The sequence below is a fragment of the Ceratotherium simum genome, chromosome 7 (genome assembly GCF_057802395.1).
Source record: "Ceratotherium simum simum isolate JZ-2026a chromosome 7, ASM5780239v1, whole genome shotgun sequence".
NCBI classification, from domain to species: Eukaryota; Metazoa; Chordata; class Mammalia; order Perissodactyla; family Rhinocerotidae; genus Ceratotherium; species Ceratotherium simum.
The window spans coordinates 43,998,759-44,026,428 of NC_141906.1; the positions used below are offsets into that span (position 1 = coordinate 43,998,759).

At 36.7% G+C, this 27,670-nt stretch overlaps 1 protein-coding gene across 1 annotated transcript in view; it reads left to right on the top strand.

Annotated features, from left to right (window-relative positions):
* Nucleotides 1-20,225, top strand: part of FOLH1 (folate hydrolase 1) — a 53,341-nt gene extending 33,116 nt beyond the window's left edge. Inside the window, exons 12-19 of the mRNA XM_087433571.1 lie at nt 860-923; nt 4,712-4,779; nt 7,122-7,213; nt 8,870-8,960; nt 11,708-11,972; nt 12,247-12,328; nt 17,210-17,302; nt 18,659-20,225. Of these exons, the coding sequence (XP_087289697.1) occupies nt 860-923; nt 4,712-4,779; nt 7,122-7,213; nt 8,870-8,960; nt 11,708-11,972; nt 12,247-12,328; nt 17,210-17,302; nt 18,659-18,848 (945 nt within the window). The 3' untranslated portion in view covers nt 18,849-20,225. The remainder of the gene's footprint in view (nt 1-859; nt 924-4,711; nt 4,780-7,121; nt 7,214-8,869; nt 8,961-11,707; nt 11,973-12,246; nt 12,329-17,209; nt 17,303-18,658) is intronic.
* Nucleotides 20,226-27,670: the final 7,445 nt, after the last annotated feature.

Below are 27,670 nucleotides of genomic sequence, written 5' to 3' on the forward strand. Positions count from 1 at the left end.
ACATTTACTCCACTAACTTCCAGTTATGCTGTAAATATTTATTTGGCTCCTATTATATACTCCATGAATTATGAGAAGCCCTGTAAACTTTTATTTTCTTTGAAAAAAAAGAGGTGCTCCTATAGGCAAGAAAGATTTATGCTAGCATCAGGAAAAGCCTAAATATTTTGAGGGTGTGATTTGTCTCTTTCAAATTATTTTCATCCCCTAGAGTTGTATATTTTTTTTCCATTTCTTTCTTACAGTGAGAATGCTTAGGAAATTGCATGTTTTGGAGATTCAGAATCTGCTTGATATCGCAAAAAAAATTTGGCTGTACTTCTGTCCGTTGTTAGATTATGCAATGATCAATCTTGACCAGTAGGTGGTGCCATAACTCAGGAGAACGTCATGTTTGAGGGTGTAGCGACATTATTTAACTTCACGTACTTTCAACCCATAAATTTGCAATAGCTCATTCCCTGTGAATCAGGCGAGATTCTCTACTTAAATAGAGAAGTTCATGGGAAGACGTCCACTAAAAGTGTCTCAGGTCATTCATGTTTGCTAAGAGAATTTCTTGAAGGATAACTATAGTATGTTTAAGAAATCAACTCCTTTTTCTTTTACCATATTAAGAATGTGGACAGTTTCATCTTGAATTTTAGTCTTAAAAATGTTTTGCTTTTTATTTCTTACCAATAATCTTTATGAAATTCTTTTAAACAAACTCTCTTTTGAGAATCTTATATATCAAATTTGTGGTTAACTTGGGGCAGCTTAATTCAGAAATCTGTATATGGTAAATGTAGATGTGCATTTTTGAGAGGAGGAGGTTATGGCTATATGTTTATGGTTTTCTTTCTTTTAATTATTATAGGAGAATTCCAGACTCCTTCAAGAGCGTGGTGTGGCCTATATTAATGCTGATTCTTCTATAGAAGGTAAATATCCTTGATCTCCTAGGAGAAGATGTGCGTGTGGTAGCAGCAGAAGTTTAGTTCATAAATTACGCACTAACAAGGAAGGCAGATCTGTTAACATGTGGTTAGGACCCTCCTGCTGGTTTGTGGGGCTGCTGTCCCCGACTCACAGCAGCTGTGAGCCCTAGAGTGCTATTGGGAGAGCAGCACTCGTCAATTTGTTTCATCTGGCAGACTCCCTTGTCTATGGTAGGAATTCAGTAAGTATTTGTTAAATGAATAAGTAAATCACGGAACTAAAGATTTCTATAATTTTAGAATGGGGTAGCAAAAAAGTATAATTTAAATTTCATCATAATATCATGCATACAAATTTTGAAAAAATGTTAATGTTTAAGATTTCATCTTTCACCAAGTACTTTTCTTCTTAAAAATTTTTTTTTTGAATTCAACAAATATGTACTGAGCAGCTCTCTCTGGAGGGTACTTTCCAGTATTTCAGAGGAATCAGAGGTTAGTAAAGAACAGTCCTGTACTTGGGAATTTACAGATCAGAATAGATGATAAAATAAATGGGTCTAGGATTCTGATATATGCAGGGATTATAAGGCTATATTCAGACTGATCTGGGAGTTCAGAGGAGAGAATAATAGCAACTTCAGGAAAGGCTTGAGAAGTGAGGTAGACATTTGAGACAGGCCTTTAAGAATGCATTTGCTTTTGATAAGCAGAGATTCGAACTAAAGGACGTTCCCAGGTCTATTTCCAAGAAGATCAAACAGTCCATTGTCACTATACTCCACACCCACTCACTAATCTTCCTATTCTTGACCATATGCAACTTTCCAGCCATTGCAACTGCTGTTCTCTGTACTCGGATTGCTGTTCAACACACTGTCTGTTTCATTCCTATCCTTACAGTCTCCCCTGAAATGGTACTTTTTCAGGGTAGCCATATCTCTGTAGCACTCATCACTGCCGTTATTAAATAATTATTTGTTTTACAAACTACCTCTCTTACTAGACTATATTCTTCAGCAAGAAACAGACAGGATCTTGCTTGATAACTCCTGGATTCCTAATGTCTCATTAAATAAATATTTATTGCATGCAGGCAACAAATGAGTGAATAAATGAATGAGGGGTAGACTTTTAGAATCTTTAGTGTATTAGTAAATTTGCCATGTCAATAATAATTGAGACATTTCATTTTAATGGAGGCATGTTGGCATTTACATTTTCCTCTTTGTCCACGTGTCTGAGATACATTGTCCCCATAGTCACACAGTACATTTCAATCCTTGCCTCCTTCTCTTAGGTTTGTGGCTAAGGGCCTGGCCTTATTCCTGGCTCTGCCACTTCCTAGTTGTGTGACCTCAGGTTGTTGCTTACTTTCTGTTTCTCAATTTTCTCACCTCTAAATAGAGTTACTAAGAGCACATATCTCAAAGGTTCTTGTGAGGGCAAAAGAGGTTAATATTTGCGAAAATCCCAGACCTTGCACAGAGTAAATTTTGAAAAATGTTAGCTTGGGTTAGTATCACCCTTATTTAAAAACACATAAGATGAAACACCTTTGCCACACAGAATAAATGCTCCAAGCATATATTCTTCAAAAGTAGAAAAATGTTCTCTTTATTGCTAGTTGTTTTTTTGTGTGTGTGTGTGTGTGAGGAAGATTGGCCCTGAGCTAACATCTGCCATTCCTCCTCTTTTTGCTGAGGAAGACTGGCCCTGGGCTAACATTCATGCCCGTCTTCCTCCACTTTACATGGGATGCCGCCACAACATGGCTTGACAAGCGGTGCACACCCGGGATCCGAACCGGCGAACCCTGGGCCGCCACAGCGGAGCACGCGCACCCAACCGCTTGCACCACTGGGCCGGGCCCTGCTAGTTGTTTTTTAAGATTCGATTTTTAATGTATGTTTTTAAATCAATGGATTTTGCTGATTCTGTCATTCCCTGCCTTAAAATGCTGCATTGTCTCCCCATCATTTCAGGGTCAAGAGCAAATGATACACACGTTACTCTACGATTTGGACACTGCTTACCTCACTCTGTTTTATACTTAAAATTTTATTAAATGTTCATTTCTCAAATAATTCAATACATGATATATTGGCTTTCTCATCTTAAAATGCAAAATTTACTAATAAAACAAAGTACCAACAGTGTAGCAGGTGCTGTCTTAAGTTCTTTACATGTACCAATTTGTTTAATATTCACAATGACACTGTGAGGTAAGTACTTTTATTATCTCTGTTGTATAACAGAGGAAATTAAGATTCAGAGGGATAACGTAACTGTCTCAAGGTCACACAGGTGGTAAAGGATTGAGTTGAGAATCAAATCAAGCTGGTCTGTTCCAACGTTATCCTTCTAACCACTACATTCTATTGCCTCTTACTACCTTATACAGGTTTTGGGTATCATATTACAGCTAAATGGTTCTGCAACCTGCCTTTTTCATTCAGCAACATATTATTAGATATAGTCTCTTGAAAATAAAATTTCTACAATGTATTCAATAGAGCAAGTTATATATCAGTTCTCGAGCTGGTGATCAGATTGCTTCAGTTTGTTACAGTAAATTTATTTTTTATTTGCATGCCTTTTTCTTTATAAGGTGAAGGCAGAGTAGTGAGTTACAAGAGTCAGTGCTTGGTCGTGGGATATGTGCCTCAAATTGTAAGAAATGCTGCCAAACTGCCTCCCCTACCCCTCCAACTTACACTCTTACCAGCACTTCTTCCGTTTTAAAAATTGCATTGGCTATTTGTGCGTATTTATTCTTCCAGATGAATGTTAGAATCAGCTTTTCAAGTTGCATGAACACTTCTGCTGGGGTGTGTACTTATTTTTAAAGCCTCAACTTTTGCTGTTCCCAGACATGGATCTTAAGCTTTGGGATAAGAGCTGCTTGCCGTTCTCTGAGTGCCTCATGTACTTTTACATTTCTGGGCGTTTCTACAGGATATTCCTTAATGAAGTTGCCTTAACCTCCCCTCCCCAGGCCCCCATCCTGATTTAACCTTCCTCCCAGTGCTCCGGCAGCTTCCCAAGGGCACCTCTCCTGGCCGGTTCCCTTGACTCTCAAACTCATCAAGCACAGAATTCCTGAGGAATGGAGACACCATCCCGGCTCTCTATTCAGAACCAGCTAGAGAGTGCCTGGCTTACAAATTCATTTTTACACCAAATATTTTTTGGGCGAATGCTGCATGCCTGGGCTGTTCTAAGCCCTGGGGATAGGGCAGTGAATAAAAGAGAACACCTGCTCCCAGGGAACTTATAGTCTAGAAGGAGGATGGATAATAAAAATACAAATATTTAAGATGTTAGGTAAGTAAGTAAGAAGGGATAAATAAGCCAAGGTCGAGAGAAAAAGAGAGTGGCTAGGATGGGGGGGGAGAGTGTGCTCTTTTAGGTAGGATGTTTAGGGAAAAACTCAGAAAATATGACATGAGTCCAGAGGTCTAAGTGAAGTAGGGGAGTAAGTCATGCAGAAATAATGCAGGACCCTGTTCCAGGCTGAGGGAACAGGGTACGCAAAGACCTGAGACGGAGTCTGTTGGGGCGGAGTGGGAGGTGAAGATTTGGAGAGGTGACCCGGGGTTGTTTCCTGTATGGCACTGAGAGCCACAGTGAGGATGATGGATTTTATTGAGTGATGAGTTGGAGAGTTTTGATTGGACTTGGGTTTTAAAAGGATCAATCTTGCTAAGGAGTTAGGAATGGTCTTTGAATGAAAGCATAAAATAAAGAAATGAGATAAAAAAACAATCTGTCCTCTCCTTATCTTTCAGGAAATTACACTCTGAGAGTTGATTGTACCCCGCTGATGTATAGCTTGGTATACAACCTAACAAAAGAGGTAAAAATAGTTGCATATAATTTAAGAAAATCTAAGTTCTACTAATGAGGTTTTTTTGAGGTACCATTATTATATTAAACATCTGTGTTGTTTTATAACTTGTTGCCTTTTTTGATATAGTAAATGTCCACTCCATAGAACATTATATCTAATAAACTGTTTACACATGTTACCCCATTTCCCACACCACTCTGACGCAGCCTTTGGGTAACATTGTGTCTACCATCCCCATTTTGAGAACAAGGAAACTGAGCTCAGAAAACATTAGTCACCAAAGTCCCATAACTTGTACAGGAGATGAACCAGGATTTGGTCCTGTGGTTTAACTCAATGTAATGATACCAACTAATTCGGGCGACAGGAAGAGTTAAAGTTTCTAACTGATTGGGAAAGAATATGTGTAAAAACACCAGTGCTGACTCCCAGGGGTGAATCATCTTGGGGCAGAGGCTGGGTGAGACCGTGTACCCCACTCCCTGACTTCCTTCCTTGGGCTCCAATCCACTGAGCCACTGGGCTGGGCTGACAGCTAAAGTTATCTTAATTCTGACCGCAGCACAAGGTACTGAACCTGGCGGAGAGGTGGTGCCTGAATTCTTATAGGACTGACAGGCAGCTCTTCACTTCAGTGCTCCTGCCCCATAAATCCACTGGTCCTAAAGTGAGTCATAATGAAGGAGTTTTTGCGTGGCAGATTTTCGTTGTTTACTGCCAATTACCTGATTTGAACTGGAAAGGAAAAAAGACTTGCCCATTTAATATAATTACCAATTGAAATGTAATTACCAAGGAAAATGCAATTATTTCCCTCAGGTATAGGTATTTAAAATAAAACCTAAATATCATTAAGCTTTGGTTTCAAAAGCATGGACTATAGTTTTATAACTTAACTCCTCCTGTAGTAATAGAAAAAATTAATTTGAAAAAACCCTATTCATAGTGCCACTTAAGGGCTTCATCGTTTGCCTGAAATTGTACCAATTTCCATGAAATGTATAATAATTAAACAACTGAAACAGAATATTTCAGAGAATTCCACCATTCATGTAATTTAAGGTAAATGCTCAGGAAGCTCGGCGGTTATATTTGTTTACTGCCTGTGTTGGTGGCGTCATGGAACAATTACAAAAACACTACTCAGTCGGTCAGATTTGAAATTATGTGATGCTTGACAATTTCTGGTTTTGTTTTATTCTGTTTTGTTTGTTTTGGGAGAGTGATTTGCAGCATTTCAAATTTTAGTAATAAACTGAGAATTTAGCTACATTATTCCAAATTTGCATTTCTTAGAATAAATGGAGTCATACTGTTCCTTACAACAAAGTTTTGTGGATATTTATAAGCTTGAGTGAAATTATTTTGTTGCTTTATTTATTGCTTTTTTATAAATTTTACATTTTACAAGATGTTGACTTAACTTCTGACTCTCTCCTCATGCTTACGCAAATTGATTTGTGTTCCCATGACCTTTGCACATACCTCTATTATAGCACCTACCCCACTGAATTCCACATTTGTATTACAATTCCCACTTATTGAACATTGTATCCCTGGCATCTACAAAAAGCCTTAAGCAATGTAGGTGCTCTGTAAACTTTTTTGAACTGAATTCATTGAAAAATAGTACATAGCTCTTTTATTAAATATAAAATAAAAACATTGTATACCATAGAGTGTTCAGTTCCCTATGAATTGCAACATTAATTAAAGTTTAGTTTGCTAGATGTTTTTGGCATAACATCTAATGCTGAGTCTAGAATTCAATAGTAGGTCATATTTTACGCCCTTAGTTTTCTCCTCTGTAAAACCAGAGAATGTATCGAAAACCCAGTGTTTAGCACAATTACAATAAATACACAATTAAATAAAATATTAACGCGTTTGTTTTATTATGTATTATTTATTGACTTTGCCAACCTTACTGGCAAGAAGCAATATTAAAAGAAGCACCTTCCCTTAACCAGCTTGCTTCTTTCCATTTTCTTTTTTATAAGAGGAGGAGAAATATATATTTTTAAGAATAGCCTCCCGCAATTCAGAAAAAGAGACCAAAAAAATCTTATTATATGACCATTTGTTTGAATACAATGCCTTGGTAATAATTTGGTGTAGCTTTCTTTTCTCTATGCTCTATGTATTTTTAATAATAGCTGCACTTATACATAATAATATGAGATTTTCCCCTATTGTCAGAAACATTATTGTAATTCTTGATGACTGCTAATGTATGGATTGCTTCCCTTGTTTTGCTGAATATAGTTTTGCTATTCATTCTCTGGTTAATGGACATTTAGATTTTAAAACATCTGATTTGTAGGTATTCTTTTTTTTAACTTGTGTAGCTCCAAAGCCCTGATGACGGCTTTGAAGGCAAATCTCTGTATGAGAGCTGGAATGAGAAAAGTCCTTCCCCCGAGTTCAGTGGCATACCCAGGTAAACAAGCAAACAGAACTTTCTACTGAATTCAGTATGGGATTGTGTTGAAAATATAAGGATATTTTCTTTCAATCATTAATAATAAACATTTAATTTTTCAAAATTCTCTAACATCTGATAAAGGAAAAGCAATGCTTAGGTTTACAAACAAAATATTTGAAGTTAAATTTGCAGGCCATCAAAAAATGGTTCTCTTTTGAAGAGGAAATAAATACATGTGGTACATAAGTCAAAAGTTGTAATGGTGGAAAGTAATTCCCCCTCACATTTCTTACCCTAGTCACTCTATAAATTTTCTTTTTTTCTGAACATCGTAGAATTAACAAATATTTTGGTTACTCTAGGAAAAATATAGACATAATTTTTGTTATTGGTTGTATCTTCACAGGCAAGGGAAGAGAAATAAATCTCTCAGTAGTCTGAGATAATAGGTATCAACAGTATGAATAATTTACATTTTTAAGGATAGGATTTACGTCTGAATTATCTGAAAAATTTCTGCTTCTTTTAACTTTATTGTATACAACAAATATAAATGATAAAATAAGTTAATGAAGGAAAATATTTTCCAACTTGAATCTTTTTCAAAAAATGACATACAATTGTGATACTGTGATTTATAATAAGAAATATTATTAATAAGAAATATTATTCCCCATCCCCATTTCTGGCACAGAGCCTCTAAAATTCTTGGAATTTCCTGAGGGATGAGAACAATAAGGTGTTTTTTGCTTCACTTGTAACGAAGCGACTTTTGGATGCACCTAAGGATGGGGGCTGGTTGCTAGGAGAACCAACCAGGTGATTAGAGGGTTGGAAATTTCAGTCCCATCCCTGAACCTCCAGGGAGGGGAGAAGGCCAGGGAGTTGAACCAGTCACTAATGGCCAATGATTTAACTGATCATGACTGTGTAATGAAGCCTCCATAAAAACCCAAAAGGACGGGGTTCGGAGAGCTTCTGGGTTGGTGAACACGTGGAGATTTGGGGAGAGTGGCTGGTACACGTGGAAAAGGCATGGAAGCTCCGTGCCCTTTCCCCATACCTTGCCCTATGCATCTCTTCCATCTGGCTGTTCCTGAGTTCTATCCTTTTATAATAAACCAGTGACCTAGTAAGCAAGGTAGTTCTCTGAGTCCTGTGAGCTGCTCTAGCAAATTAATCGAACCCAAGGAGGGGATCCTGAAAACCTCTGATTTATAGCCAGTCCATCAGAAGCACAGATAACAATCTGGGCTTGTGATTAGCTTCTGGGGGTGGGCGTGGCAGTCTTATAGGACTGAACCCTTAACCTGTGAAATTTGATGCTATCTCTGGGTAAATAGTGTCAGAACTGAGTTGAATTGTAGGACACGCAAATGGTGTCCCAGAGAATTTCTTATTGTTTGTGTAGGGAAATACCCCTTCCCCCACAACATGTTTGGGGTCTAGGAACCCAAAGAACGATGGTCACCCCTATCCAAAATAGTCTTATGGAAGTAGATACTTTGTGATCGGAATTGGTATTCCTCTCAATTTTTTTTTCTTTTGCTGCTTGTCTAAGGCTATACATCTAATATTATATTTATAAGAGTAAGAATGGAGTTTAGCTTATCTTTACTCTGTACTAAGTGAAGAAATTACTCAAATAATCCTGTATTTTATCCCTGAAAGGATTAGCAAGTTGGGATCTGGTAATGATTTTGAGGTGTTCTTCCAAAGACTTGGGATTGCCTCAGGCAGAGCACGATATACGAAAAATTGGGTAAGTCTGTCAGTAAGTTCTTTAAGATTATTTATGAATATATTTTAGCTAAACAGATAATTCTGAATTAAAAAAAAAGTCACTTAAGCACTAGAGAATATAGGAATTTGAAGAGGTGGTGTTACTACTGCATGGGAGAGCTCCTGCATCTGGAATCCGAGCCTTGTAACATGAACTTCCGTGTGTTCCCTTAAACATATTTTCTGTTTCCCTTGGGGGCATTGCATTCACCCTGATACTCTAACTAGAAATGCAGGAATTGTCTTTGTCTCCGCTCTACCCGTTGTCATTCAAAACTAACCAGTGTCAAGACCTGCAAATGTTTGGATTTTTATCTCATTACATCTCCAGTCATTAGATATGAAAGTTATAACAACAAATGTCACAATAAACAATGAACACATATGCAAGTCATGATTCTTTTCTTTTTGTTGTTGCTGCTGATGATAATGACAATTTGACAGTTTTTATTTTTATGGAAGTAACACAGGTGCATTGTTCATAAAATGTCATGTGGTTCTATGTGTTTTAAATGAAAAACTGGTCCCTTATCCTACCTCCATGCTTCTCCCTGATTCTGTTCAGCAGACTAAACTTCTTTCAACTTTTTAATTGATTTCCCCTGATATCTGTCTGCATGATAGTACGCTTATGCTGCTATTTCTTTATTTTTCATTTTTGTGTAGTATCCATTTACTTCTTACTAGGGAAGGTAGGCATTCAGTTCTCTTATCGCTGCTTCTTCTCCCAACTCCCAAATACTTTCCCTCATCACATTTTCTCGGTATATAGTTGTTCTCCACTCGTTGATTTGAACACCTTTTTTTTTCCTCCATGTATCCATAACTGATTCACCTGGAACTCTTAGTATATTCAAACACATCAGGTGATCTGGCAGATTTCCATCCCCCATTGGGCTCTTCTGCTCCTCTCGGCTCTCTGATTGTTCTCTCTGCCTGTGGCACAGCTCTTGCTTGTGAAATTTGCCTTCACTGAGAAATCTGGGAGAACCTTCATTTCTCTCCTGTTTTGGATCTCCTGTTTCCTGGATTTTGTGTCTTCCTTATCTTATTTACTCTCTACTTTTTTTGGAGCACATCCTTCAGGGACTTCTTGAAAAGGGTGAATGAAATCTGAAGACCTTGCATGTCTGAAAAAGTCATTTATACTACACTATCTGTCTCTGTTTCTAATTTCTGGAATATCTTTCTTTATCTTTTATTTTTCCTTGAAATCCTTTTTAAGTTTTCCTCCATTCCCTGCAGTACCTCCTTACTGTGAGTTGATTTTATTTTAGTTTGTGTGCTTGGTCTGTATCTTTCAAGTTAAAGACTTTCTTCCACTGCCTGGTCGTCTTTGGCAATCTGTTTTATTTAGGAGTGAGACCATGAAAAGTTGACTGAAGTCCTGTACACAAGGGTGGCACTTCTCGAATGGGAGGCTTCACAGGATAGTGATGGAGAATGCCTGTTCTAGTTGCTTCATTGCGAGGCAACCAACATTAAGAATCTGTAGGTCTTTTCTCTTGGGCTAATTATTCTCCCCAGACAGGAAATCTTCATTCTCTTACTACTGGGGCAGGAAGTTAGGCAGAGTTAGATGGGGATGGTGATGAAGGTAGATGTTAATATTATCTACATTTTACTTATGAGAAAACTACAACGAAGGAAAGCTAATAACCTTTGGGTTAATAACCACCTAAAGTTATTTGGTAATAAGTCCTGAGGGCTGGCTGGATTCAAACTCTGGCAGTCTAATTCCAGAGGCCCAGTCTCTTCAACACACCACTATATAAAGTGTTCTTTTATATCAGTAAAGAAAAATAAGCAGTTAAAAAAATAGGCAAAAGGTGTAAATCAGCAATTCACAGTTTGAAAAGCCCTTCCCTCTTGCCTTTTGTGTATGTTCTTGGTTTCTTATACCTGTCCAAGCATTCCTTCTCTTTCCTTAGTGAGATTTTGGACCCACTCCTGAAACCCTCACTGCTCAGACTCTTCACTCTTGAGCACACTGCTTGTCAGAGAATTAGTCATCCATGGGATTTCAGCCATTAAACAATTTGTAGCATTATCTTTTGTATTATTGTATAATGCTTATTTACTTGCCTCTAACAATTTTCTGTCTTCTTAAATTATTTTTACTCAAATGTATCATTGTCTTGTCTTTGTTTCAGAAACATTTCCACATCTTCTGTATTCTTAAAGGCAAGACTATTAAGTCTTTCCAAAATAATTTTTTTAATATCATTTATGTTATATACACATTTTTTTTATTTTGGTGAGGAAGTTTGGCCCAGAGCTAACACCTGTTGCCAATCTTCCTCTTTTTTTGCTTGAGATAACATCTGTTGCCAATCTTCCTGTTTTTTGCTTGAGGAAGATGGTCCCTGAGCTAACATCTGTGCTAGTCCTCTACTTTGTATATGGGACGCCACCACAGCACGGCTTGATGAGCGGTGTGTAGGTCGGCATCAGGGATCTGAACCTGCAAACCCTGGACCGCCGAAGTGGAGCACATGAACTTAACCACTATGCCACCGGGCCGGCCACCACATATTTTTTAATTAGTAAAAACCTGTATGGGGTTTAATATTATACTACTAACTCTTTAGTAAGTGGTTTATTAAGGCACTTTTTTTTTTATTGAGGTACCGACTAAAACAGTCTTACTAATATTAATAGTGAATACAGTACTATGCATTTTATTATAAGCTATCTTACAAGAGATATATTTTATTTCTTTTCTAGGCAATACACAATTTCAGCAGCTATCCACTGTATCACAGTGTCTATGAAACATACGAATTGGTGGAAAAGTTTTATGATGCAACTTTTAAGTATCACCTCTCTGTGGCCCAGGTTCGAGGAGGGATGGTATTTGAACTAGCCAATTCTATAGTGCTCCCTTTTGACTGTCGAGATTATGCTGTAGTTTTAAGAAAGTATGCTGACAAAATCTATAATATTTCACTGCAACATCCACAAGAAATGAAAACATACAGTGTGTCATTTGGTATGCTACACTTCCTCTTTCAATATTCATTATCTGTATGTTTCTGTTAATCTCTAAATTGTAGTGACCTACCTTAGGTCAATTTATTATTTATTGCTATTCCACGTGATCAAATATTTTATTTACCTCTATAAATGTATTTTTCATTTCATCGATGCTCATCTTGTAATATACAAAATATAAATACTTTGTAAAATGCAATAGAGAACATCTTATATTGTTCCCTTTGCTTAAACTATAGAATGATGCTATTTGGGCCTCATTTCTATTTCAGATTCACTTTTTTCTGCAGTGAAGAATTTTACAGAAATTGCTTCTAAGTTCAGTGAGAGACTCCAAGACTTGGACAAAAACAAGTATGCTCTACATATATAAGTTATGCATATAAAAGATATAATGAAAAAGAAATACTAGTTGACCTCTTTGTTGCTGAAATATCTTTGGAATATTTTTTTGTTGCTTTCTGTCTCCACTCTAACACATTCTCCACAGGGGTGCCCTAGCTCTCAGACCTATTTCTGACATTCTGAATGGCAGTTGTGCTGTTGAGAAATGCTGGTGCCTCCTTTACCACCAACTGATTAGTTAGAAAATTCCTGCCTTAGCATTGAAGGTCCTCCACTGTGTGGCCCCAGCTTTTTCCAGCTTTATCTCGTGTTCTTTCAATACCTGTACACAGTACTTCAACCAGACTCTCTCATTCCAGAGCACACCTTCCTTCTCCCTCTTCCTAATGCCATTACCCCCACAAAGAGTTCCCCATTTCCACTTCCACCTGGCAAAATTCTGTTTATCCGGAATGGCAAATATTTTAAAGCCATTATTTTTTTTTTCAAATGTTAAGCCTTTAGGATTCATTCTGTGTAAAATCACAAAAGTAAAACATAATTAGAACAGAATTTTAAGATAAGAGAAAAATAATGTGAGAATATTAGAGAAAGTTTTTTAAAAGTAGAATTTTAGGATGAACACGTACTGTATATTAAACATTATGATGATACAAATATTAAATCCTTGGGGACGGTTAAAAAGAAAACCACAGGGCCAAAATGGCATTACTTGTGCTAAAGCCCATGATACCAAAGATAGACTTGATACCTGATCTCATTGCAGTTTCAACCTCTCCCAGAAATGTCATCTGGAATTTTCTGGTCAAGTACCAATAAGGTAATCTGTCACTTGGGCCCTTCCCATCCCCCAGAAGAAGAGGCAATTTGCCTGATAAAGATAATTTGCCTTTCACTTTGGACAAGTCCTGGCCTAAAAATAATCCTTTCTTTTCTTTTATTTATTTATTTATTTTTTTTGTGAGGAAGATCAGCCCTGAACTAACATCTATGCCAATCCTCTTCTTTTTGCTGAGGAAGACTGGCCCTGAGCTAACATCCGTGCCCATCTTCCTCTACTTGATGTGGGAGGCCGCCACAGCGGTGTGTAGGTGTGCTCAGGGGATCCAAAGTGCGTGCACTGAACCGCTACGCCATGGGGCCGGCCGCAATCTTTACTTTTCTTTTGCTAATAGTTCCCTTGCCCCACCTGTCTTCATATAAAAACCTTCCATGGGGCCTGCCTGGTGTAGTAGTGGTTAGCCGGTTTGGATCCTGGGTGCGTACCTACTCACCCCACGTCAAGCCATTCTGAGGCAGTGTCCCCCATAGAGGAACTAGAAGGACCTACAACTAGGATATGCAGCTATGTACTGGGGCTTTGGGGAAAAAAAAAGAAAAAGAGGAAGATTGGCAACAGATGTTAGCTCAGGGCCAATCTTCCTAAAAAATAATAATAATAAAAAAATAAAACATTCATATTAAAAAAAAAAAAGTTCTGTGGCCTGCCCCGTGGCGTAGCGGTTAAGAGCACGCTCTCTGCTGCTGGCGGTCCGGGTTCACATCCCTGGCGTGCACTGACACACTGCTTGTCAGGCCATGCTGTGGCGGCGTCCCACATAAAGTGGAGGAAGATGAGCACAGATGTTAGCTCAGGGCCAGTCTTCCTCAGGAAAAAGAGGGGGATTGGCATGGATGTTAGCTCAGGGCTGATCTTCCTCACAAAAACAAATAAATAAATAAATAAAAGATCTAACATCTTTAAAAAAAAAAAACCTTCCATCATCAGTAGAGGCGTGTCTACTTGCCGGATGAGATGCTGCCTGATTCAGGAACGGCTTAATAAAGCCAATTAAATCTGCACATTTACTGGGTTGAATTTTGTTTTCTAACAGGACTGATGCAAGATACATAGAAAAATAAGAGCAGACAGTGTAAAAATAGACAGCAAATACATGATTATAAGGATGTATTTGTAATGAAGGATACATCAAAAATCATTGGAGAAAGAAAGGTGTTCTTTCAGCAATTTCTTTCAGCAATAACATTGTATAAGCTCTTTTAGCAACTGATAAAGTGAATTCAGAATCCTGCTTCACATTGTGTGCAAAGATAAGCAACAAGTGTAGAAGAATTCTTTAACAAAAATTGAAATCTCTTGGAAGTAAGATTCCAAGTTTAGAAGCAACAGGGAAATGATAATGTGATCAGATTTGAGAATATCAAAATGGTCAATAATATGAAAACTAATAATTAAAAGCAATGATAAAAGACTGGGAAACATCTTTTCCAGAAAATACGAGCAAGTGGTAATATGAACATTATAAAAATATTTTTTGAAAATTAATGAGAAAATCCAAAAGAACAAAGTTGGAAATATTGGCAATGGACAAGATAATTCAAAAAGAAGATACCACCTGTACAGAAACAGATATAAAAAATATTCAGATTCACTAATTCAAAAATACAGAGGAAAATAATGGTAAACTATTTTCATATCAAGTCAGTAATGATTCAAAACTTGGTTGTACACATTGCTACAGACAGTACACTGAAGCAGATGCTCTCATGCTTTTCTGATAGCATTGTGAATTTTTTAACCTTTGGAAAAGCATAAATACATATTCCACAGTTTCGAGAGCCATCACAGAGTTCTTACACTTTGCCATAGTATTTCCATTTTTTGGATTTTTTTCTTCATGAAAGAGTCTCAAGTTCGGAAGGAAAAAAAAGGCTTCTCCGAGAAAGATATGAATTATAACACTAAATAATTCAAACAAATCTTAATAACCTAAGACGAGTGAAATTCACTCACTTGAGGAGTGAAACTACTAAAAAAATTAGATGTCCACCAATTTGAACATTTTTTAAATCTTAAAATTGATGATTATAAAGGAAATATAATATTTATAATAAAATGTGACAAACAAGAAGGATAGAAAATAGTAAATATATTTTAATTACATTTTTATTGAACATAGAGAAAAATTTACAATAAACCAGTTAGCATAATTGTGTAATCCTGGGGTGAATATGGGGATTTCTTTTCTTATACTTTACAATCTTTTCCAAACTTTTTACATTTGGGAAAAAAATCCATAATGATAAATAAATTTTAAGGACATCCCAAACACCATATATTCTATGAAATTGATTTTCTATCCTTGAAAAAATGCTATTTCCTCCCTCTGGCAAACTGCCTCATGGGTTGGTACGGTTATCGAGGACACTTGGCTCTCATTTCCTTGAGTACTTCTGTATTTGTCTTATCCGCTCTAAATGACAGTTAAGGTACAGTTTGTGACTCTATATTATGTTTTCAAATCCCAAAACACGTGGAGCAGTGCATCTCCTATAATACTAATAAATTCTGGCTAATGTAAATTAAACTAGATGTTGAATTTCTCAACCCAAACTGTGAAATCTGAGGAAGAGATACTTCTTGAATCCTGCTGTTCTTGAATCAATCCCTTGACAAATCAAAGGATACAGAGAGTTGACTCCCTAGTACCTTCATGCTCACGTGGCAGTGGACCTCAAGACCTATCATCCTCCAGTCTCCCTAGGCAGGCCAGCATCCTTCTGGAGTGAAAAGATCCCATTAACTCTGGTGCTCTGAGCATTACCTCCCAGGGATACTTCAAATTGAACCTGCTGTGTACAAGGAACATCTGAGAGTGTGTGTGTGTCTAGGTGAATTTTTTGTTTGTAAGCAATGCTTTACGGATTTGGCTCAGAAACCTGTAGCATCCTATTGAAATTATGTTTCATTCACTTGTCTTGTCTACTACTTTATGTGAACTGCTCACAGATAAAGTCTACCTTTATACTCTCACAAAACCTGCGTTCTTGATGCTAAATAAGTGAATGTTGAAAATAGCTCAAATCCACATTGTGGGGCCTTTGCTTATCCTTATTTTCCTTTTCTCAGTATAGTGCAGTGGGAAGAATAGTACTGAGCTCTTACGTTACTCTAAAACTTTCCAGTTGTGAACTTGGGCAAGTTATTTAACTACTGTGTCTTAGTTATCTCATCCACGGAATGGGGCTCTTATCCTGCCTAACTTCTGGGATTGCTCTGAAGATTAAAAATAACATATTGTATAAACATTCAGACTAGTAATTGGCACATAGGAATCAATCAGTAAATAGTAGCTGTTATTAAAATAAAATATAACAAAATTGAAATAAAATTTTTAAATAAGGCAATTTATTATTCCTTATTGTATTGATTGTTTCTCATTAGTTCATTAAATTATAACAGAATTAATTTGTTGAACTATTCAAGACTTGTTGATAAATTTTTAATTATTTAATTTTTATTTTAAATAAAAATTGTCATTCTTATTACAATAACACTCCCCTCCCCTTTTAGACTGGGAGCTCTGTGAAAGCAGGAGTGTCTGATACATAGCAGGATTTCAAATATTGTTGAAGGGATGAAGTGAACACCATCTCTTGTGTTCATGATGATAGGTTTACCTTTAATAATAAAAATACCATTAGCTGTCATTTGGTAAATATGTATGATTGCCTACTAAACATTAACAGACTATCCCATTTCAGTATTGAAATTACTTCAATGAGTAGGTAATTAGGATACCTAAGATGAAAAAAGGCAGCCTATATTTAAATACCTAGGTTTATCAATAAATTATTATTTTAATATAAATAAAAGTTATTACCATTGTTTTCTGTTGGCACTTATAACTGTTTCTGTGGTTTTATAAGCCTCAACAGAATAGTATTTTATAGGATTTTTAAAGTGTAACTAGGTATTCTATTTTCATATTTTGCATATTATAGGAATTTAAAATATATTAGCTGGTTTAGTTTTGTGCTGAATTTTTAGTTTGCTGGGTAGTGTACACATTTTCCTGAAGCTACAACTGTATTCATTTCCTTGTTTAGCCCAATATTACTGAGAATTATGAATGATCGACTGATGTTTCTGGAACGAGCATTTATTGATCCTTTAGGATTACCTGACAGGCCTTTCTATAGGTAAGGAAAAAAATATGACTCTATTATAGTATCATTTTTTTCTTATTTTTTGCACTGTGGAAAAAATATACTTAATTTCTTGCAAGCAAATGGAAAATTTCAAAATACATGTAGTAAATGATAAATATTATTTCTTCCCATAATGTAATATGACTGCTACATATTTTTCTTTTTAGTTTCTTTTTTTGTTTCTGCTTATAAAAGAATATATGTTCCTTGTATGAAATTTAGATGATCCAGGAAGTCACAAGTAGAAAATAAAAATGTCCCCAATTCTATCAGTCAGATATAAAGTCATGTTTATATTTTGGTATATATAATTTATCCCCTCTCGCATTTTAAAAACCTTTGTATTTATGTACATACATAAGACATAATAAATATATGTATATTATATATAATATATAATAAATATATATTTATTTATTCTCTCTCGTGATGTTGACATTTAGGTTTTTTTCTAATTTTTGACAGTTGTAATTATTTCTGATAAACACCAACTATCCCCAGGTTGATCTTACTAAGTTTGCAGGACAAACTAGATCATTGACCAGCCAGCAGTGGCCCCATCTTTCTGTTTGGGGATCATCAAAGGATGGGAATTGGGTGTAAGGGCGTCATCCAAACAAGGTGATTGGTTTGCCAACAGCAGCATGACAGTCCTCTGTCCTTCTTTATCTCTTTGCTTTGCACCTGTCCTTTCCTCCCAGGGCATTACATGAACTGGCTTAGCTCCCTCAATGAAACACCACCTTCTGCCTAGGTCATGCTAAACATTACAAAACTGGTTTTAATGATTCTTCATGCTTTAAGCTAGCCATTCTAATGATTTCTTTTTTAAAGAGGAGAAAAACACAATAGTAGGTTGGCTGGTCACAGGAGGACTTTATAGTCACAATTGTGCTACGTTTCTGGGAGTAGAGTGGTATAGTGAAGTCAGCACCTATTTGCTATGTGCCTGAGACTGATCACTGAATCCCTCAGACTTCAATTTCCTCCTCTTTGAAATGCTAATGTCAACTTTGTAGAGCTTGCTTTCAAGGATTAGAAAACTTATACTCAAATTCTTTAATATCAAACAGGATCCATAGTAGGTGACAAGCTGTTCTGGCTATTGTTATTTTTGTTGCTCTGAACCACTTTGAGTCATCTGTTTAAAGTCAAAATATAATTAATTAACACATATTTCATAGAGTAGTCTTTGGAGATGATGGAACTTGGAAGTTTAGTTGACAAGTGGCTTATTCAAATCATAAAATCAGAATTATGTGATCCAGGGATTGTAGAGTGCTCCTATTTTTCTCTTGTATACATCATTTGGGCAACTAATAGATAGCAAACTATTTTTATCAACAGGCATGTCATCTATGCTCCAAGCAGCCACAACAAGTATGCAGGGGAGTCGTTCCCAGGGATCTATGATGCTCTGTTTGATATTGAAAGCAAAGTGGATCCTTCTAAGGCGTGGGGAGAAGTGAAGAGACAGATTTCTATTGCAGCCTTCACAGTGCAGGCTGCAGCAGGGACTCTGAAAGAAGTAGCCTAAGAGGGTTCTTCAGAGAACCCATATTGATTTGGTATGGTATATCACTCAGAAAGAATCATGATGGGTGCACTGATAAAGTAAAAAATAAAGTTGTGCGTATATATGTATATCTTAGTGTTCTTTTTTCTCTTCCCTGTGGATTAAAAAATGAAAATGGATGAGTTTTATTCTATAATTATAGGAGGTTATTCTGAAGTGGAACTAAGTGTTAAAATTAAGGAGACCAGCCTAATATTTTAAAACTCTTATGTGGGATTATCAGGGAATCAAGTCTAATTGAGCACTTCCAAACCTACAGCTGTTATTGCACACATAGAAAACATCAGTTTGTTATAGAACACATGGAAAATGGACAGGGCTGCTCCAAGCCAGAGGCCTTAGGCCCTGCCTAGCTATCCAAGGCTGAGGGGATCGCTATCTTAGCACACTAGTTGGTCAACTCTAGTTTAATCACACTGCAAAGTAAATATAATCACTCTATACCATAAGGGATAATTGCTTTTCTTTAAATTAGCTAATATTTCATTTATACCGCAAGGTATATATAACCTATATGTACAGTGAAAAATACAGTTCTTCCTAGACTTACATTGGGATCACGTCCTAATAAGCCCATCGTAAACTGAAAATATGGTAAGTTGAAAAGGCATTTAATACACTTAACCTACCGAACGTCATAGCTTAGCCTATCTTACCTATGTGCTCAGAATACTTACATTAGCCTACAGTTGGGCAAAATCATCTAACCTACCTTAGGCGCACTCAGAACACTTACATCAGCCTATAGTTGGGCAAAATCATCTAACATAAAGCCTATTTTGTAATAAAGTGTTGAATATCTCCTGTAATCTATTGAATACTGTACTCAAAGTGACAAACAGAATGGTTGTGTGGGTACAGAATGGTGTAAGTCTATCCGTTGTTTACCCTCATGGTCGCATGGCTGACTGGGAGCTGCGGGTCTCTGCCCCTGTCCAGCATCATGAGAGAGCCTCGTACTACAGACCCCTAGTCTGGGAAAAGATCAAAATTCAAAATTTGAAGTATGGTTTCTACAGAATACGTATCCCTTTCACACCATCATAAAGATGAAAAATTGTAAGTTGAACTATTGTAAGTCAGGGACCGTCTGCAATAAAGAAATGAACATTTGTAAACCTCCCCCATAACCAGATTAATAAAGGACTTTACCTGTATCTTTGGATCCCCCATGTACTGCTGACCTTGTGCCTTCTTCCTCTTCTTCCAGAGATACTTGCTTTCTTGAATTTTATGATATTGTGTCCTGTTATTTATAATTTTACCACATATGGCTTATCCTTTACATGTTTTTGGCTTTGTGTGTTTTTTGAACTTTTTATAAATAAAATTATACTATGTGTATTTTTCTAGGACTTGATTCTTTCACTTACCTTTGAAGGTGTTCGTCTTTGTGTCATTGTGGCTGTAGTTCACTGGATTTCACTGACACAGAGCATTCACTTGTGTGAATATAACATTAGTCAACATCCAGATGAGACAGAGAAACCACACAGAAACATAAACAAGAAAAGTTAATATAAAGAATGATTAATTATAATAGCTTTGGAGCAATGAGGTATTGTCTAGTGAAGGTAAAGGGAACTGTAAAAGAATAGCACATATAAGGAGCAGTCACTATCCCTAGGGCTGAGATGGAACAGCCAGTGAAGTCCATGTCGTCCCCCCGCCCCTCCATGGGCCTCACTGAATGACAAGTCACTGTAGTGCTGTATTAGCAGAACTTGCTGCAAATCTCAGCTCCAGAAAGTTGCGCTCTAGGCCACTGTGGAAGCTGTGTATTGGGAAGTGTCTTGCCAGAGGCACTCCACTACAAAACCATCCAAGGGCAGTTTTGGAAGAAGCTTCTGGCTGCTGGGTTCGATTGACCACCATGACCTGCAAGAATGCAGTGCTATAGCAGCAGCCCGCACTACAGGGTGGGGGCACTGGTGAAGCCTGGTAAACTGCAGGAGCCAGATGCTGGAGAAGTCATTTGCAGGCAGGAGCCTGCCGATGAGCACATGGGAACCAGGAAGGAAAATACCTTCTTGCAATGTCTCTCCAATGCTTTGTACTCACAAAGTTGAATATCATGTCCCTTGGCAAAAAAAAAAAAAAATTTAAAGGGTCCAGATCCACTTACAAAGAGCAGATAATGAAGAATCAATTTGGAGTAGAGAAGCAATGACTTGGATAACTGGCACATAATGGAATGTACTTACTCATTTTTTTGCTGGTGGGTGTTTAGAATGTTTGCTGTATTTTGTTCCAATGAGCATGTCTCCCAATGCAAATATCAAGATATTCTCTTTCCTGACAGTATCTGCATATAAATGGAATATCTGGGTTGTAAAATTTGTGCATTTTCAATTTTAGCGGACAATGCCAAACTGTTTCATAGTGGTTTTACTCATTTATATTCCGAATGGCAAAGAAATTATGTTACACAAAAGAATAGAAAGAAGAAAGAATTGATATGTTAAAGAACTACAAAGAGCTCAGTGTTACCAGAATCCAAGGAGTTTGTGGGGAGAAGGATCTATACATTAAGCACCAGATGCCGCATGTAAGGCTTGGGAAGATATCCTAAGGAATGTCACTATCTTCCTGTAGTTTATAAAAACACTTGTAAAGTTAAGCAGGGTAAGAATATGGTAAGTTTTGCATTTTACAAAGCATTCTGGCCTGAACATAGATGGATTGGAAGGGCATTAACCCACCCAGAGATCACAACCTGAATTTTTTCTCATTGTAACAGCTGTGTCATGTGGACCTTTACCTTCAAAAAAGACAGGACTCCCCCTCTTATCCTTTAGATTTCATCTCTTCTGGGAAGACTTCCAGATGTCCTCCTGCTCCCTGATATCCCCTACAGGACTATGAGCTCCTTGGAGACTAAGTCTTATTCATTATGGTGGCTCCAGTTCCTACCAGTGTGCTGAGTCCACAGCACACAACCAATCATATTTGTGAATAATTAGCAGTATGCACGTGGGGCTGCATCTGGGAGATTATGTGTTTGGCAAAGGAGAGCTCTGCTCAGTACTAAGACTTCAGTGGTGCCTTTGTAATGGGATTTGTAACAGGTTTTTTATGATGTCATTGATAGAGAGTTGGATAATATTGTAGGTGATACGTGGGACTTGGGACAAGGTAAACAAGACCATTCTAAAAGATGGATAAAAACCCACACAATACTTAAAAGCTTTGTGAACCTTCGGTTAAATTGTAAGCATGCAATAAGCACCCCCTAAAAACATTTTTTATAATTCCATGGTTTAAGAACATATTTTGGGGGCCGGCCCTGTGGCATAGCAGTTGGTTACATGCACGCGCTCCACTGCTGGCGACCCAGGTTTGGATCTCGGGCGCGCATCAATGCACTGCTTGTCAGGCCGTGCTGTGGCGGCCTCCCATATAAAGTGGAGGAAGATGGGCACAAATGTTACCTCAGGGCCAATCTTCCTCAGCAAGAAGAGGAGGATTGGCACGGATGTTAGCTCAGGGCTGATCTTCCTCACACACACACAAAAAGAACATATTTTGGCAACTCATTTAATGTAACTGTCATTTGTAAGAGGTAGTACAATGATAGTCAGGAGCACAACTTTGGGAGACAGATTGTCTGCGTTCCTACATCGTTCTCCCACTTACGTAGAATATGACTTTGGGCAAATTATTAAAGGTCTCTGTTCTTAAGTTTCTTAATCTATAAAATGAGCAATAAGCAGTATCTATCTCATAGGGTTGCTCTAAGGATTAAAAGAGCTAGTACCTGTAAAGCACTTCAGACAGTGCCCAGCATATAATCAGTAATCAATACATGTTTGATATTGTCATTTGAGTGGTAGAGTATTTCTTAGTATGCTAATGAATTTCACTTTTTTCCTCTTCTCTCTTCTGCATGGTGATAGAGTTGAATTAGATACTTCCTACTGTAGCTTCCAGCCCTAAAATTCTGAATTATTGTTTATTCTTTTATATGCATCTTATAATTTGCTTATTGTTTATTTCTGCCTAGTATAGTTGTAAGATGTGTACTACCTAATTGTAGTTACATATTTATTGTTGAGTGTGATTAAAAAATTATAAGAATTAACTAACTTCATGCAAAGGAAACATGCCAGATAAATTTGACATTGATTTGGATATTTAATGGCGATTAAGTATAATCATTTACCAAATTGTAGTGGCATGAAAAGGATAAAGATACTACTTACGTTTTGGACAGCAACTTCATGAAAGATGATACCTAGGCCAAATTTAGCTGGTCATGGTTTATGAAATTGGAAAGACAATGCATGAACATTAACAATGAAACATTTTCTTATAGACTTCCTCAATAAAGACATTTATTTCTCATTAATCTCTTGGGACAATCTCAGAACCACAATTTATTCCATATTGCTAAAGGCAGTACCACTACTGGAGATCTGCTGTGCAGTTAGAGGAGAAAGATGTCTGGGTGAATAGGCATAGAGTGGTTTTCTAGCTCACAAATAAAGTATCAAATAGGAATTTTATACATAAAGAAAAATAAATGAATATATATACTAAAGTTACTTTTCTAGTCTGAGGGACAGTACTGTATATCTCCATCTTACTCTATGGCCTACATTGACCAGCAAGTTTAATGCCTTTTACTCATCTGATAGGAAAGTTTATAGAACATAACATTGCTTTGGAAAACTGAAAAGTTTATAAAGTCCAATAGAGACGGAATTTCATTTCTGATTATTTGAGTCTATCACCGTGATTTTTCATATTTCAATTTACATATTGTCTGCTATATTTACTTGAGTAAATCAAATCCTTCTATGTATTTCAATAAATGATTTGAGGCTACTTGTAAAAAAAGCATATTCGATGGCAAATAAGGAAATTATCAAATGATTAAATTTAATTTATATTCAATACAAAAATATATTTGTTTTAATCAAATAAATACAAAATATTTATAATCTAATTGAACAATTTAAATTTAATTCAGTTTATATTCAATATAAAATATATTTAAATGCCAACATAAATTCCAGATAAATAAACAGTTAAATGTGAAGAATACAACCATAAAATCAGAAGGAAATGATGCAGTTTAATATGTCTAGATGAATTAAGACCTACTAAACCTAAAAATTGGAAAAATCACAAAGTATATGATCTATAAATGAAATGAAAACAGCACACTGGGAAAAATTTTTGCAATGAATATAGCAAAGTGTTACCAGAACTAACTTAAAGCCTCTTTTAAATGAATAAGTTCAGTATTCATGATTAGTCTCTAGCTTCCCTAGGGGTGTGTGTGGGGGTGTGTGTGTGTTCAGGTTAGGAGAAAAAGAAAATAAAAAGAATAAAGATAAGATCATAAACAAGCCACAAAGTAGTATGAAAATGCATACTGTTAAGACCTTTACCCATCTCGAATTTCAGCCACAACCTTAAGATAAAAATCAACCTCTTGCTCAGGAAAAGCAGAAAAATAGGGCAATGTAATGGCAGGCTTAGATGCAGAGTCAAAAGGATTATTAAACGAGAATATATTAGGAGGACATGAGGAGCGGGTCCCAGAGAAAAGTTAATCACTATAATGTATTGAGCCAGAGGACCCGTATACCAAGTAGACACCTCAATCCGACTCATCAGTTTTGAATGGTGCTTGTTTCTCATAGGTACAGGAGGTTTAGACAATGCTTCAGAGAAGTTCGGTAGCCCACTTCAAACTTTTGATCTATAAATTCATTGTGCTTAGTGATTTGGGAATTTTTCTAAGTGATGGCAACTAATTTGTGCTTCAGAATACTGATCCAATGATACACAGCCTTTTTACAGTTTCATACCTGTAACTCAGTCCCCATCATCATTCAAACTCTTTGTTTTGTGAACTATTTTTAACTTTAAAAAAGTTCACAAACAGAATAAGCAGTTCTTTATAATAAAACATATATGTACGAAGTGCTTACAAACCTCTCCAATCTAAAGGACAATTTTCTGACAGAACTCAGTTTTTTATTTATATCAGAGAATATTTATTTATTTTTTTAATTTTATTAATTTTATTTTTTTCCCCCAAAGCCCCAGTAGATAGTTGTATGTCATAGCTGCACATCCTTCTAGTTGCTGTATGTGAGATGTGGCCACAGCATGGCCGGACAAGCGGTGCCTCGGTGCTCACCCAGGATCCGAACCCGGGCCGCCAGCAGCGGAGCGAGTGCACTTAACCACTAAGACATGGGGCCGGCCCGAGAATATTTATTTTTAATTGCCTTATTAAAAAAGTCCTCCACTTCAAATAAAAAAGATGCATGATCAGCATAGAGTTTTCAGGTGGAGCACAGATGATTTTTAGGGCAGTGAAACTACTCTGTATGATTACAATGGTGAATACATTTCATTATAAATTTGTTCAAAAGCAGAGAATGGACAACACCAACAGTAAACCCTAAGGGAAACTATGGACTCTGGACAATAATGATGTGTCGTTGTAGGTTCAACAATTGTAACAAATATACCACTCTGGTGGGGGATGTTAATAATGGGGGAGGCTATGCACCAATGGGGGCAGAAGGTAAAACAGGAAATCTCTGTATCTTTCCCTCCATTTTGCTGTGAACTTAAAACTACTCTAAAAGGTAAAGTGTATTTTTAAAAAGATTCATGCCAAATGTCCTATTGTAGTTAATATATTTAAGGTTTAGAATGAAGAGTCATTGAAAGGCATACATGAAGTCACCTTGTGTGAGCTAAAACATGTAACATCAAATAATGGTGTTAGACAAACTGATCTAATTATCTCCCACCAGCAGGTATTTGTAAGTGGTTCCTTAAACAGATTAGGCGGTTATGTAAATCCAATCTAAAGGATTTGAACTCCTGTTTACAGCTATGATAACCTAATCTTCTGTTAAGAGTGTAGCACAGTACCTTAAGAAAAGTGTCTAGTCTTTGGAAATTCTGCAAAAGAGCTAAAGAATAAAATTCAGTCCTCCACATTATCCAGAAAATAAAGACCCTCACTGGTGGTCATTAGGATGCCAAGTTACAGCCACCAGTGAGTCCTGTCTCATAAAGTAAGCAGCCTGGCTAACTTTGACAGCCTTTCCTCTAAAACTATCATCATGAGACCATTTATAATGCTCACTTGTTGGTATGGAATTTAGAGAAAGTGGATTCCAATCCACCCTCTCTTCCTAAGACTACTTGACATTGTTCTGACAGCTAAGGGTTTGAAAACAAGGTGTCTCCCACATAGATGGGTGGTTTGTCTGATTACATATTGTCTAATAGGGTAGCCACATGTAGATACTGAGCACTTGAAATGTGGCTAGTCTGATTTGAGCTGTGTTCTAAGGGTATAAGGTAAAGCGATGTCAAAAACTTAGTATTCTAATAAAGAATGTACAATATCTCATTAATATTTTTAATATTAATTATGTGTTAAAATGATGATGTTTTGGAAATATTGGGTTAAAATATATTATTAAAATTCATTTCACCTGTTTTTAATTACTATTTATAATGTGACCACTAGAAAATTAAAACTGCATATGTAGCTCAGATTTTATTTCTGTAAAGAATTTTATTATTTAAATATTTAATATGTATTTTATTAAATCTTGCGTGATTAATTCAGGCATATCTTCAAAATTGTTTGTTTGCCCTATCTTCCTAATTATATAATAAGCTTCCAGGGAGAGAGGGCTCAGTTATCCTGTTTCAGTTCACCCAAGACACCCGAAACTGTGCTAAGGTGAAGGTTAAGTGTTTCATATAAGTTAGATGATCGTGTTGAATCAATTGGGAAACAGAGAGTGGAATGCAAGACTTTATATTTCTTTAAAACTTTTAGGTTATAGATGTAGCTTTAAAAAAACACTCTATTTCAAATTTGTTCACTGACAGGTCACAGTTATGTGTAAATCCAAAGCTCTAACAAAAAAATGAGGAAAAAGATTATGCTGTCCTCTTGGAAACAAATAGGGTACCCTTAGTCCACTTAGAAGAGAGGACTGCACTTATTTTATTTTTTAAAGAATAATATGTTACCTGGTGCTGATTCTCATAATTTGTGGTCTTGAGACTTTAGAGATCTGAAAGGAAGCTGGATCAGGAAGAACCTAAACAAGAAATAATTCCGGGCATTTAAAACAGAGAGAATGTAATGCAAGGAATTAGTTATTCTGGTGAAGGAAGAGCTGAGAAGCCAAACAAGAGACAGCGAAACAACCCAGAGATTAGCATCATCAGAGAGTCACTACCACCCTCTGCTATGGAGATGGGGAGGTTGTGATATTGCCTCTCCTCAGATCCAGAACCACGGATGGAGGCTGGAATCATGGAGGAGTTGGTGTCTGAAGAAGAGAGGGAGAGGAGAAATATAGTGACTTCTCTCTTCCTCTCACCCTCTAATGTTCTTCCAGTGCCTGCTAGAAGTCAGTTTGTGCAAAAACGTGGGAGTCTCAGACTGCAGGGTCAGGCTGCTTGTGATAGAGAGCAAAGCAGGGAGAAGGTGAGGGAAGATTCTGAGCATGGACAAGTCCCAGCCTGTCGCAGTCCATCGTTTTTGGCACTCAGCATTTATTCTGCTCTTTCTGCATAGTTCTTATGCAACTGCATGGATTAAAGAAAAAACAGTGATGGGAATATTTTTAATTGAATAATATTAAGGATGCATTAAAACAAAACTTTTGAGATGTAATTAAAGCAATGCTTAGAGGGAAATTTGTAGCATTAAATGCACACATAACAACAGAAGAAAAGCCTTTCTCAAAGAGGAAGACAAAGAAAATCAAATCCATGCCAAA